The following is a 13,310-nucleotide window of genomic DNA, read 5'->3' on the forward strand; positions in this document are numbered from 1 at the left end:
ATTTTGCAAATAGTCTCTCTTAGGAGATGATTTTTTCTTTTTAAATACAGTATTTTCTGGTGTAAGTTACAGTATTCATGTGGGGAAGAGAAATCTGAAAGTGTCAGGGGTCAGGTCAGGCTATCACAGGTGGCCCAGTCTTGATTATTTAGGTGATCTTCATCAAACTAGGGCCATGGTGCCCAGCTGAATTGATTGCCTTGTTTCAAGGGTGTTTGGCTGTTGTCTTAGATTCTTTCTTCTTACCATAAACTGATGAATTGGCCATAGTTTTATGTCCATCTTTAATTAAAAAAGATACAAGTATGAGATTAATGAAATTGGCCAGTTTTATAAAGTTGCACTGTTAATTATTTCCTTGTTACTAAACTTTAAAATAAAAGAGGCATTACAAGTAGTTTAATGATAGTGTATTGCAAAGCAAGGTTGGTCAAGTTAGGAGTGCTTCAGAGAATAAGGAAGACTTAACTAATTGCGGAAGACAGGAACATCAGTGTTAGGCCGGTGACCCTTACTGAGGTTGTTTTTTGGTCAAGAGAAAGTTCAGAGATTAGTTAAGACTTAGGTTTTTGATATTCATTCTTTTGTGTGATCTAGGGGAAGCTGTGTACCTCCCCAACCCTGCCTCATTAACTAAAGGCTGTAATTGTTCTCTTAAAAACACTTTGTATCCTTAAATTACTATTACTTAAAAAATCCTGATGTAGTATTAAAATGTTATGTATTCATCTACTTTTCACTTTTTCTTTTTGGAAATTGCTTATAGATCCTTCGCTTCCTAAAGCATCGTCAGATTTTATTCATTTGCTTAATGGGTTACTTCAAAAAGACCCTCAGAAAAGGTATGAATAGTTTTAATGTGAACGATAGTATAATCTTTATTTCTTATATACTTTTAAAATAGTGTTCTTAATAATAAAATAACTGTTCAAATTACTTTGTTTTTAAGAAGTCTGACTCTGGATTGAGTTTTCTCACTTTATAGGAGTTTTTAATCATGAGCTATTTGTAGTCAGTTTCTCTTTGTATGAATTACATAGTTTCCCAGGGTAGTGGTGTAATTCCAGGGTAGAGTGCTTTCCTGGCATGCAGGAGGCCCTGCGTTCCATCACCAGCACCCTGTCAAAAAAAAAAAAAAGGATGACTGGTAAGGTGACACATTTTCTTGTGACTCCCAAATCCAAGGAGTACAATTACTTTCATTGTACATTTCAGGCTAAAAGTGTTTTAGAGTATAGAACTAGGAATGATGCTGTCAAGATAGTTAATGTACTGTTTATTAACTAAGTGATATTTTAATGTGATTTTAAAAATAATCTGTCATAATGAAGATAGCAATGAAAAGGATAATAGGCACATGATACATTTTTAGTGTTCCAGCGATGGCCAAGGAGTTAGAAATTGTTGTAGTACTGGGTCAGGGAGACTGAGAGTGGATGGGAGTAGGAAAAGGGGTCTCTTTAGTTTGAAAGTGTGTGTGTGTGTGTGTGTGCATAATGCTAGTCATGGAACCCAGGGCCTTGCGTGTGCTAGTCTAGTGCTGTACCACTAAGCTACATCCCCCGCCCAAGAGCAACTACTTTTCTGGTTCTGTCTCTTGATAGGAAGGGGTTGGGGGAGGGTTTAGTATTTGGAATCTCTCAGGATATAAAATGGAGAATGTTTAGTATAGTATGTAAAATAATTGATTCCCTACTTTTATCAAATGTATGAAAAAACACTGTTGGAGGAGATGCAGATTCTTTTTAAGCTCTTTTGCTTATATTAGAATGCTTTAGGATAGATGTTATTTTGGTGGGTAATTTTTCAGGCATTTTTTGATAGGATATTAATATAGATGATTTATAGTCAGTGCTCTGTGTAGTCAGTGCAGGAGGATTCAAAGTTCAAACTCAGCCTCAGCAACTTAGCAAGGCCCTAAGCTAAGACCCTGTCTCTAAATAAAATATAAAAAAGGGCTGGTGTTTTAGTCAGCTTTTTTGCTGCTGTGACTAAAAGACCCAAGCAGCACAATTGTAGAGGAGGAAAAGTTTGAGGGCTCACGGTTTCAGAGGTCTTATTTCATAGAAGGCCGGCTCCATTCTGTGGGGCTAGAGGTGAGGCTGAATGTCATGGTCGAAGAGTATGGCAGAGGGAAGCAGACTCTGTGGTGCTTAGGAAGTCCCAAGAGAGAATCCATTAGTCAGATACAAACATATTCCCAAAGCCACACTGTAATTCCCACCTCCTCCAGCCACACCCTGCCACTTCAGTTACCTGTTAATCCCTATCAGGGGATTAAATCACTGAGTGGGTTAAGAGTCACAACCCAATAATTTTTCCTCTGAACCTTCTTGCATTGTCTCACATGTGAGCTTTGCAGGGTCACCTCACATCCAAACCATAACAGCTGGGGATGTGGCTCAGTGGTTTAGCACCCTGGGTTCAATCCCCAGTACTGAAAAAAAAAGTTTGTATTAACCACGTACTGACCTTTTTCTTGTGAACAGTTTCTAAATAATACAGTATTAGTATGTACATAGCATTTGTTATATTTGATACTACAAGTAATCTAGAGATGATTTAAAGTATAGAAGGGGATATGTGTAGGTGGTATGCAAATATGTCATTTTATAATAAGAAATTTGGGCATCCTTGCATTTTGGTATGTGTTGGCTGGAGGTGGTCCCAGAACCAATTCCCTGAGGACACTGGGGGACAGCTCTCTTAGGATAGTATATCTGCATATGCCTACATTTACTCTTTTATATATTATATACATTTTTTGCTTAAACAGTACTACTGCATAGCCAACTCTTTTCTCTCATGGTATATTATGGATCTTTTCCCATATTAATAAATATATATCTGCTTAGTAATTTAAAATGGCTGAAGAATGTATGTGCAATAATATGTAATAAAAATAGACATTCAGAGTGCTTCTTGATTTAGATTATGGTATACATAACTGGACTAGATATGCTTTTGTGGGTGTTCACTGGAGCAGTGATCTTTGTATAAATTTCTCAAAGCAGGATTGCTAGGCAAAGGCTGAGAGCATTAAAAGTTCAGTGCACTTGCTACATTGACACTGTGAGCTACAGTATGTTGGCAAGCTCCTTCCCTGCCACCCTCACCTACAAAAGCTTGCTTAATCTTTTAAGTATTTGCCAATCTGATGGATGAAAAATAAATCGTACTTTATTGACCATTTTTATTTCTCTAGTAAATTATAAGAACGCTTTGTGTCCTTTGTGGATATTATATAGTTGCAAATTATTTTAATATTTTTGCTTTAATTTTTTTAAAATATTTTTTTAGTTGTCCACAGACCTTTATTTATTTATATGTGGTGTTGAGAATTGAACCCAGTGCCTTATACATGCTAGGCAAGTGCTCTACCACTGAGCCACAACCCCAGCCCTTGCTTTATTTTAATCAAAGTGAATTTTATTTAAATAGATATTTTGAGAAATTAAATTTGAAATTTTTAAAAAATTGTTTTTAAATTTCAGTCAGGCTTAACTTTTCTTAATCGAGTGAGTTTAAATTAGTAGTAACATTTGATTCTTTGAAATTGAATCTGGGTTTTAGATAAGCTTAAAGTCATTTTATTGTAAATGAACAAGCTAGATATGATTTTGACTCCTAATTGGGAGTGTGGCTGTATATAGTTAAGTAATGGATATTCCTATTTCCAAGTAGGAAGGGTTAAGTTCCCCAACTGAAATGCCTCAAATACCAGGGCAACTAAAATAATCTTGCTGTTCTTGGGATATAATGGGTTACAGAATTATAAATGGATAATATCTGACATATTTACTTTAAAATTTCAAATTGTTTCTAGACTCCCTTTCTAGACTGGTTGGGACCCCTGAAATGTTTTTATCAAGCTCAATGGAATGTGAAACCTGAGACTTGTAATTCCTAGTTTCATTATGTACCATTTAAAGCTTCTGAATTATTTCTTCTGACTTTGTTGTCTAAGAGTTTAATTGAATTCTGAAATGAAACAGTAAAATGTAAAGCAATTTCAAAGGCAATTTGTATGATGTTTATAAATTATAAAATCTGATGTTATATATAATTGGGAAATGGCCTGGGAATTCTCTGTGGCAAATCATGTTAAAATAGAATTTTAATATTTGTTTTATCAAGATTAACTTGGACAGGACTACTGCAGCATTCATTTTGGAAGAATGCTTTCATGAGAGAAGACCAGGAATCAAACATGGAGAGTTTCAGCTTCAGGTATTATAAACTTATTTTTGTGCATGGAGTGTAGTTATTGAACATGTGTGCCCATTACTCTTCTAATGATGCAACATCAGTGACCTGAATTTTTGTGCTTTGGTAGAGAAAATGCAGCATTTGTGAAATTAGGGCTGCTTAACGAGTTTAGTCATATTTTTGTGTTCTTGATTTTGCTCATTTTCTGACCAGTATTTTTTCAATCAGTGATGTAGTACAGTAGTTATTGGTCCTGCTTACCAAACATTTGACTTCATGCCTTCCAAGTACATGGTAGAAGGCCATTTCCCTTTTTAAAGTTAGGTGTGGTCATATGACTTAATTTGACTAATGAAATGCGAGCTGAAGTGATGTTACTTCTGTATATGAACTTCAGGAACTAGTGTGTGATTGTCCACATTTCTTCTTTCTGTTGGTGTAATTTGGAAGAAAAAGGTCAACGTGGAGTTTCTGTCAGCCTGGCTCTTTAGTAATAGTGATGGACTTGTCATTCCTACCAACCTTCAATGATAGCACGTGAATGATATGCAAATTCGTGAGATTCTAAGCCACCAAGATTTGGTGGTTGGATGTTACCACTGCACCACCTAACTCATCCTGCCTAATGTACTTCAAGTTTATTATAAAATTCTCTTAGCCTCAGAGGGTTAGCAATGTGAGGTGTTTGGAAAAAAGCAAGGTGTTGAAAAGTAGCTGAAGAGGGAGAAAATCTTAGTTGCCTAGCTTCCCCCATCCCCAACTCATTTACTGGTGAAGGATTGTCTGCTTATTTTTAGTCTTGGCAAATTTAGTGTGCTGGGCGGAGAAGTGAGAATTCTATTTAAGATCTCTCCCACTCTTGAATCTCTGTGATCCAGTGACCATCAGTCATGTTCTCATTATTGTATTGGGCTTTCTGGCGCTACAGCTTCCACCTTCCATTTGCTTATAATCTGGCACAGAGTCAGTGTTATAGAAAGAAGAAAGGTGTGTCAGCGGACTGGGCTCTTTGTTAGTGTCAGCAAGTCCAGGACACCTCTGACCCTTAGTTTGTCATTTCTGAAAGGACAGAAGTTGTTTTTTTACCCAGAGAGTTGTAGGGGGAGAAATGAGAGACTTAAAAAAATGAAAATACTTTGGAAAAAAAATTAATAGCTACTATTAATTTTCTGCTGTATTTTACCATCCTTTTGGATCACTGAATGAATATTTAGATCTGACTTGAAGAAATGAACTAATATAATTTATATTGTTAAGTGTGTTGTTTTTTTGCATCTGTTTAGAAAAGTCTGCTCATTATCAATGAAAGATTTTTGTTAATTACAAGTTTCTTACATAGTCAATCATGTCATCTGCAAATAGGGGCAGTTTTATTTCTTCCTTTTGGATTTTCATGCCTTACTGCACTTGCTAGGACTTTTCCAGTGAGTTATTAAATTAGGAGTGATGAAAGTGGAAATCTCTGGCTGGTTTCTGGTGTTAAGGTGAAAGCATTCCGTCTTTCCCTGATAAGTACTATGTCACCTGGAGGTTTTTCAAACTGCCCTTTTTCAGTTTAAGTGTTGTCAGCTGCTGCTTCTGTGTCATTTCATATGATCATATAGCCTTTCTTCTTGAGACTCTTGCTGTGCTGCATTAGTTGGTCTTCAAATACCTAGCCAGTCTTATACTTCCACAGTAAACCTCTTAGGCATAGTGTATTGTAGTTTTTATGTCTTGCTGGATGTCTTTGGATTTAAGAGGTGAAAGGGCAGTAGTGGGGGTAGTGGGGCACCAGAGTAAGAGGGATTTGCCTCATTTTCTTGGGATCATGGTTCTCTGGTCAGAGGAAAGGGTTCCTTTTAGAGTTTTAGGCACTGGCCAGCAGCTGCTTTTGTCCCCAACAAGCTGCTGCAGGATTACCTGAAGGGTGGATAGGACACATGGGGAAAAGAGAAAAACAAGTAAACTTGGAGATTTCCTCTGCTGCTTTCTTAGGAATTCCCTTTTCTATTCCTTGGGACAGAAATAGAGGACTTTTCTTTGTACCTTGTTGCCTTAGAGTCCAGGTCAGGCAACTGAAAAGGAATAATAATGGGAAATTCATTGCGGGGTTTAGTTATCACTGTAGTGTTACCTTAGTCCACCTGCTGCCATTCAATTTTCAGGGAAAGGGTTATAGACATCTGAGTACAATGCCTTGTATATGGGAAGTGCTCATTGTAACTACTCACTGGAAAATATGCTTTTCTACCTCTATGACTTTGCCAAATGTCATGTGTAATTTTTTAGTTGTAGATGGACACAATACCTTTATTCATTTTTATGTAGTGCTGAGGATTGAACCCGGTGCCTCATGTGTGCCAGGCAAGTGCTTTACCACTGAGCCAGAACCCCAGCCCTGTTGAGTGTAATTTAATTACCTCTTCCAACCTTGTGCTCTACACATAAAACTAGAGTTTGAAACTAAGTTTGATTGGGTTGATTTTCTCCTCTCGAGTGGCAGAAATGTGATGGAGTGTTCGGAGCCACAAGAGTCCAAGGAGCTTTTGCAGAATCCTCAGAATGGACAAGGAAAAGGGCAGAAGGGTGGTCAACGGCTAAGCCAGTCTTTCAGACTCGGTGAGCTTTCATTCTAGCACATTCATATTATTTTTGGAGAGTTCCTAATTTCTATGCTGTTTCAGAGAGTTCCTAATTTCAGTCTTAGCTTTCTTTTCAAATCTCTATGTTTATTCTCTACTTATGGTACTTTTGTTCCTTTTGGATTATACATTGTTTTCCTGTTTTAGAAAATCCAACTGAGTTGCGACCAAAGAGTACTATTGGGGGTCAATTGAATGAATCCATATTTCTTCTCAGGTATGTAAATAAAGTCCAAAAACAGGGATCAATGAGAGAAAAGTTTTCTTAAAGCATTTGCTACCCTGGTGGCAAACTGTGTTACACAAAGATGAAGGACACATGTATTAATTCCAGATTCCACTTTTCACTCTATTTTCAAGGTTATAGTTAAGTATTGGTTAGGAATCTAGATTTTGCTATGAATTTAAAAAAATACTTTTCCTATTTGTAAGGATCAAAGCCTTTTCATTTTGTATTTTAACTTCAAATAAAAATGAATTTAAATTTTCAGAAGTCAAGCTATTTTATTTTTTTGGTAGTACTGGGAGTTGAACATAAGGGCCCTTTATTGAAATAAAGTTAAATATTTTCTATACTCTGTAGAATCTTTGATCTATTTTATTATGTTAATCCTTCCTGTACTGGCAGACATTTAAAAATTTATAAAATGTATGTTTTGAAGTTTCTAGCTAAAAAAAAAACTAAAAAACTATAGTGCAGAAGCTGCAAATGAAAGAAATAATTATCCAGAAATCGCTCTGATAACAGTTACAAAAATTATAGCAGTATGTAAACACAAATTAGAGTTTAAAATTTTGGTGAGATCATATATAATCATCATATTCTACCAGTTTTCCTGATACGTGTTCCCCCTTCCTCCACCGAAAATACTAAGCAGCAGATGAAATTTGTGAAATCTGCCTAATGTTTGTATTTTCTAGTTCTCGTCCTACTCCAAGAACTAGCACTGCAGTGGGATTAAGTCCTGGTGAGGATATGACTCAGAACTCACCCCAGAAGACCTCTCCTTTGACCAAGGTGAGCAGTGATGAAATCTTTTTCTATATAATATATAGATGCTCAGGAAAAATAATTGCAAATTGATATTTGAACTATGTTCAAGATTATAATAAAGTTGTTTTCCCTGATCATGTTTTTGTTTGTTTGTTTTCCAGTAGCTCCTCTAAAAGAACTATACCATTTCATTGCTTCATAGTTGTTTTCTGGTAATGGCTTTGTGTGTGTGTGTGTTGGGGGGTGGTACTGGAGATTGGAGCTATATATATATCCACAGCCATTTTTATTTTGAGACAGGGTCTTAAGTTGCCTAGGCTGGCTGTGAATTGGGATCCTTCTGCCTCAGCCTTCCTGGTAGCTGGTATTACAGACCAGGGCCACTCTTGGTCACAACTTTATTGAGATAAAATTGACCTGAGATAAAGTTAACTCATGTCAAGTGTACAATTCAGGGTCTTTAAGTGTATTCACAGAGTTGTGCAGCCATTACCTCAGTAAATTTTAAGAACTATATTTTCATCATTCCATGAAGAAATCCTGTACCTATTAGCTGTCTCCCCTACTTCTTCCCTCTCTTATCCTAGGAAACCACTTATGTACTTTTTTTCTAAATTTACCTGTTGTGGACATTTCATATAAATGGAATCATGCAATATGTGGTGGTTTATTACTGTTCCCCCCCACTTATTAATAGGGTGTTTCCCAGATCTGTCCAAGTTGTAGTGTTTATGTGTATTTATTCTCAAAAAAATTTTGTTGTGTATATAGCACATTTTTTTTTCCATTCACCAGTTTAATAGACATTTGAGTTGTTTGGATCATTGAGCTATGATAACAATGTATCTATAGCAGGCTGGGGTTGTGGCTCAGTGATAGAGCGCTTGCCTAGCATGTGTGAGGTACTGGATGTGATATTTAGCACCACATATAAATAAATGAATAAAATAAAAGTCTATCAACAACTAAAAATATATACAAAATTTTAAAAATGCATGTATAAACATTTGTGTACATGTCTTGTGTGGGTGTGTATTTTCATTTCTTTTGGGTATAAGAAATGGGTGTAATTGCAATGTCATGGAAACCCCTCGTTTTAACTTTTTGAGGAACTTTCAAACTGATTTCCAAAGTACTGTTGGACCCGTTCACAGTCTCACAAGCAGCGTATTAGGTTTCCAATTTTTGCATGTCCTCACCAACACTTGTTGTTGTTTGTCTTTTTTAAAAAAAAGTGTGGTAAGGGCTGGGAATGTAGTTCAGTGATGGAGTGCTTGTCTAGCATGCCCAAGGTCCTGGGTTTAATCCCCAGCACTACCAAAAAAAAGTTATAAAATTTGCATTACATATATTTTCCTGTTTTAAAAATGTCTAAGTGTGCAGTTAAATGGCATTATGTTCAAATTCTTGTGCAACCATCACCACCATCCATCTCCAGAGCATTTTCATTATCTCAAATTCTACTCACTGAACCCCTGAATCTCTGCCTTCAGGGTTCATCCATGTTATAGCATGAGCCAGAATTTCATTCCTTTTTAAGGGTGAGTAAGATTCCCATTTATGTATTTACCACATTTTGCTTTCTCTCTATTTGTTGGTGTCTACTTGAGTGATTTCACCTTCTAGCTGTTGTGACTAGTGCTATGTTGTTTTTTTTCGATTATAATCATCCCAGTAGGTGTTAAATTACATCTCATTGTAGTTTTGATTTGTGTTTTCTTGATAGTGATGTTGAGAATCTTTTCATGTGGTCACTGCCCATTCGTCTATCTTTTTAGTGTATTCAAATCCTTTGTCCATTTTTAATTTTCTTTATTATTGAGTTGTTTTACGTATTCTAGATGTGTGATTTGCAGACTTTTCCTCCCATTCTGTAGTCTGTCTTTTCACTTTCTTGATAGTATCTTTGAAGCACAAAACTTTTAATTTTGATGTTCAATTTGTCGTTTTTGTTTATTCCTTGTGCTTTAGATAGCACATCTAAGAAACCATTGCCTACTCCAGGGTCACAGAGGTCTATGCTTAGTTTATCTTCTAATAATTTTATATCTTCATTCTTACATATAGGTCTTTGATCCATTTGAGTTAATTTTTGTATATGGCAGGAGGTATGTGTGGGGGAGTCCAATTTCATTGTTTTGCATTTGGATGTCCAGTTTTCTCAGCACCATTTGGTTGAAAGATTCTTTTCTTGTGTTTTGTTGACATCCTTTAGAAGATCAGTCGACAGCAAATGTATAGATTTATTTCTGGACTCTGTTGTTGAAATAATGGAATAATGTTTTTTTGGTTGAATGCAGATGGTTATTATAGAGAATTGTCATTTTTTTTTAGAAAATTCAAGCAATAATTCTACAAGTACTATAAGATAGCTAATGTTTTATGACTTTTGAGTGACAACTTTTTATTCAGTTAAAAATTATAAAAAACTTGAAAAATGTAAAAGAACAAAGAAAATAGAAAAATCACTTAAAATTTAATTACCCAGAATGAACATGTATTTGTAATTTCAGTTTTATACATATATATGTGTTTTCAAAGGAACAATGTTATAACTTAATTTTTTCACATAATGATTTTGATCTCATGCAGTTATTGATCATTTAGTTTATTCCTGAGCCTTTTATCTGCTTGTATTTTGTGATTGTGAATGTGGTATTAAGTTGTAATAATATATTTATGTATTTATGCATGCATTCAGTTTACCTGTAGGAAATTAATTTTTTTTGGAAATTAATTTTCATACATATTTATTCTAATTGGTCTACCTAACAACTTTTATATTATTTCTGGTAGTTCTTCAGTTGACTGATTTTGGTTTTCTGGATGTTCCGTTACACCATCTACATATAATAATTTAGTCACCTCTCTTTCAAATACCGTTTTCTTTTCTCTCTGGACTAGTTATTAACTAGCAGTTCCTACAAGTGGCAGTCAGCAGGGATGCTCATCCCTGCTCTGCTGGTGGCTCTACTCCTTTCCTTCTCCCCAGGCCCACAGGACACCATCCTCTTCATCAGACTTTTGTTGTAAGTAATCTCCTCACTGGTCCCCCCAGGTCTTCCTTGCCTTCATCCAATCCATTTTCTGCTAAAGCTGGTATGATGTTTTTTAATGACAAATGTTCTCTTTTGAGCAGTGCCAGGCATTGTTATAAATGCTCTACACTTACTTTTCACAGTCCTGAAAGGTTTATGGTTTTAGTCTTTACTGAGATAAAACAGAATTGTAAGATTTCATAACTAACAAGTGTCCATGTCATTCAATTCCCATCTGTCTTAAAAGTCCATGTTCTAAGCAACTCAGTGAAACCCTATCTCTAAATAAAACACAAAATAGGACTGGAGATGTGGCTCATTGGTCAAGTGCTGGTGAGTTCAATCCCCGGTACCAAAAAAATAAAAAAATAAAATAAAAAAAAAAGTCCGTGTTCTTTTGTTTTATAACATTCCTTGTTCTTCATGCATAATGTATAAATCCTATTTTCCCCTGATGTTAAATACTAAGTCATAACACCAGGAATAAAACTTCTAGTTAAGTAGAGCACAAAGAAGATAAACCTTTGCTTATCCGTTTTCCTTATGTATCAACTCTATTTCAGGCTTAATAAATATATTGGTGTTTAACAATTTAGTAGCAGATCAGTATTTCAGCCCAAATTAAACTTTTAATTTCATATTGAATATTCATAAGACAAATCATTAGTGTCTTGTGAAAGATAAAGCCATGCTGGTAATCCAAACCAGTTTGCTGCATTGGAGTTTAGAACATGCCACTACAGGAGGTCTATCTTCTAGTCCTTACCAGCCTTGGTGACAAGGATTCCTTGACTTGAACAAGTCAGTTACTTTCTCTGAGCCTTGTGTTTTCCATCTTTAAAATAAGAATGACTGTACATACAGTTAGGATTTCTGTGAAGATCAGTCGAAACTGTGACAGTGCCTTGAATTGCTATTGAAGTCCCTTGACACTAATGACCTTTTACAGTGGCATCTTCCTCAGCATCTTCTTAGGTCTCTTAAGCTGTTTTCCCATCATAGGAACACAGTGTAATTTTTGTTCTTGTTTCAGGTGACAAACGGACACCTGAGCCAGGAGGCCCTGGAATCCCAGATGAGAGCACTAATTTATACAGACTCAGATCTTGTCGTCACCCCAATCATCGACAACCCCAAGGTACGGAAAGATGTGTAACCACCGAGGGCTGAGCTTTAGGCTTCGCTGAGGGCTGGAATTGGTGATGCTTCCATTCAGAATATATTCTTTGCTCTTCCTTTGGTCTGCTTCTTTCATTTGAATGACACGCTGCCTTTCTAGCTCCCACCTGGTCTGCAGCTCTCTCCTGCACTTCCACCTCACTGGAGTGGTAAGTTTTCTCCTCAGTGTTTTTGACGTGATGGCTCTGCCTCTCATTACTTCACTCTTGACATGTGAAGGTTGGCTGCAGGCCTCTAGACCACAGACCTTAGCTCTCAATCTCTTTGTTGCTCCATCCATACTTACGTGAATCACACCAAGTATCCTGCTCACTGAAGTTTTTTTTTCTTTTTGCGGTGCTGGGGATCGAACCCAGGGCCTTGTGCTTGCAAGGCAAGCACTCTACCAACTGAGCTATCTCCCCAGCCCCTCCTGCTTCCTTTTTTGAAGATCTCCTTTTCTGTGTTAATTCATGACTGTTTCTTCATACTGAGAAAAGTTAACCATGATTTGGACCAAATGGGTTCTTGGGTGCACTTTGATTTCCTAGACAGCAAACATTTCATATAGATTTTTAAGTCATTTTTCATGATGGAGCTAATTCTGTTTATGAGTTCAGATGTCTGGAAGAGTTACTGAATTACCCGAAATTTGATGGGTAATGGAGCATTTCCCCCAATGAACTTTCTATCAAACATTTGATTACATTTGAGCATAATCTGTTTCTGTACTTTTATAACCATAATTTTGAAACTAACTTTAGACATAGAGGAAAGGTTCAAAATTACAGTGGAACTCTTGTGTACCTTTTACTCAGCTTCTCCTAGTGTGAGTCGTCTGATAGGACCATAGTACTATAAGCAAACCCAGGAATTAAGGATTGAAACAGTGCTCTCAACTAAACTACCAGATTTATTCCCTTTTTCCCTCTTCTTTTGCTAACACCCTTTTCTGTTCTAGATTCCTGCCTTACAGTTGTTAATGTTTCCACTGTCCTTGCCTTTTATGGCCTTTTGATGTTTTCTCAGCCTGTCTTTCATGACTTTTGCACTTTGAAGAGTACTTGCCCAGGTATTTTGTAGGATGTTCCTCAGTTTCAATTTAAGGATTTCTTGTGATCAGAATTTAGAGTGAGATTAGAAGATTATACATTTTTCTCAAGAACACTACAGTAAAGGTTTTAAAATGCTATATGTAGAGGTTTTGGAGACATGAGACATAGAAATAGTGAAATTTTCAATGAAAAGCCTCAAGGTAAAGCACCCCAGCTCTCCTGAAGTCTATGG

At 36.3% G+C, this 13,310-nt stretch overlaps 1 protein-coding gene across 8 annotated transcripts in view; it reads left to right on the top strand.

The window, feature by feature from the left end:
• ULK4 (unc-51 like kinase 4) overlaps window positions 1-13,310 on the top strand; it is a 633,437-nt gene that overhangs the window by 25,404 nt on the left and 594,723 nt on the right. For 7 of the 8 annotated variants that reach the window (XM_079114122.1, XM_079114115.1, XM_079114119.1 and 4 more), the window contains 6 exons: window positions 767-842; window positions 4,138-4,230; window positions 6,689-6,810; window positions 6,981-7,050; window positions 7,755-7,851; window positions 11,899-12,003. In XM_079114122.1, the coding sequence (XP_078970248.1) occupies window positions 767-842; window positions 4,138-4,230; window positions 6,689-6,810; window positions 6,981-7,050; window positions 7,755-7,851; window positions 11,899-12,003 (563 nt within the window). The remainder of the gene's footprint in view (window positions 1-766; window positions 843-4,137; window positions 4,231-6,688; window positions 6,811-6,980; window positions 7,051-7,754; window positions 7,852-11,898; window positions 12,004-13,310) is intronic. The other variant, XM_079114118.1, reaches the window with a different exon arrangement.

Source organism: Sciurus vulgaris (genome assembly GCF_902686455.1).
Source record: "Sciurus vulgaris genome assembly, chromosome: 16".
NCBI classification, from domain to species: Eukaryota; Metazoa; Chordata; class Mammalia; order Rodentia; family Sciuridae; genus Sciurus; species Sciurus vulgaris.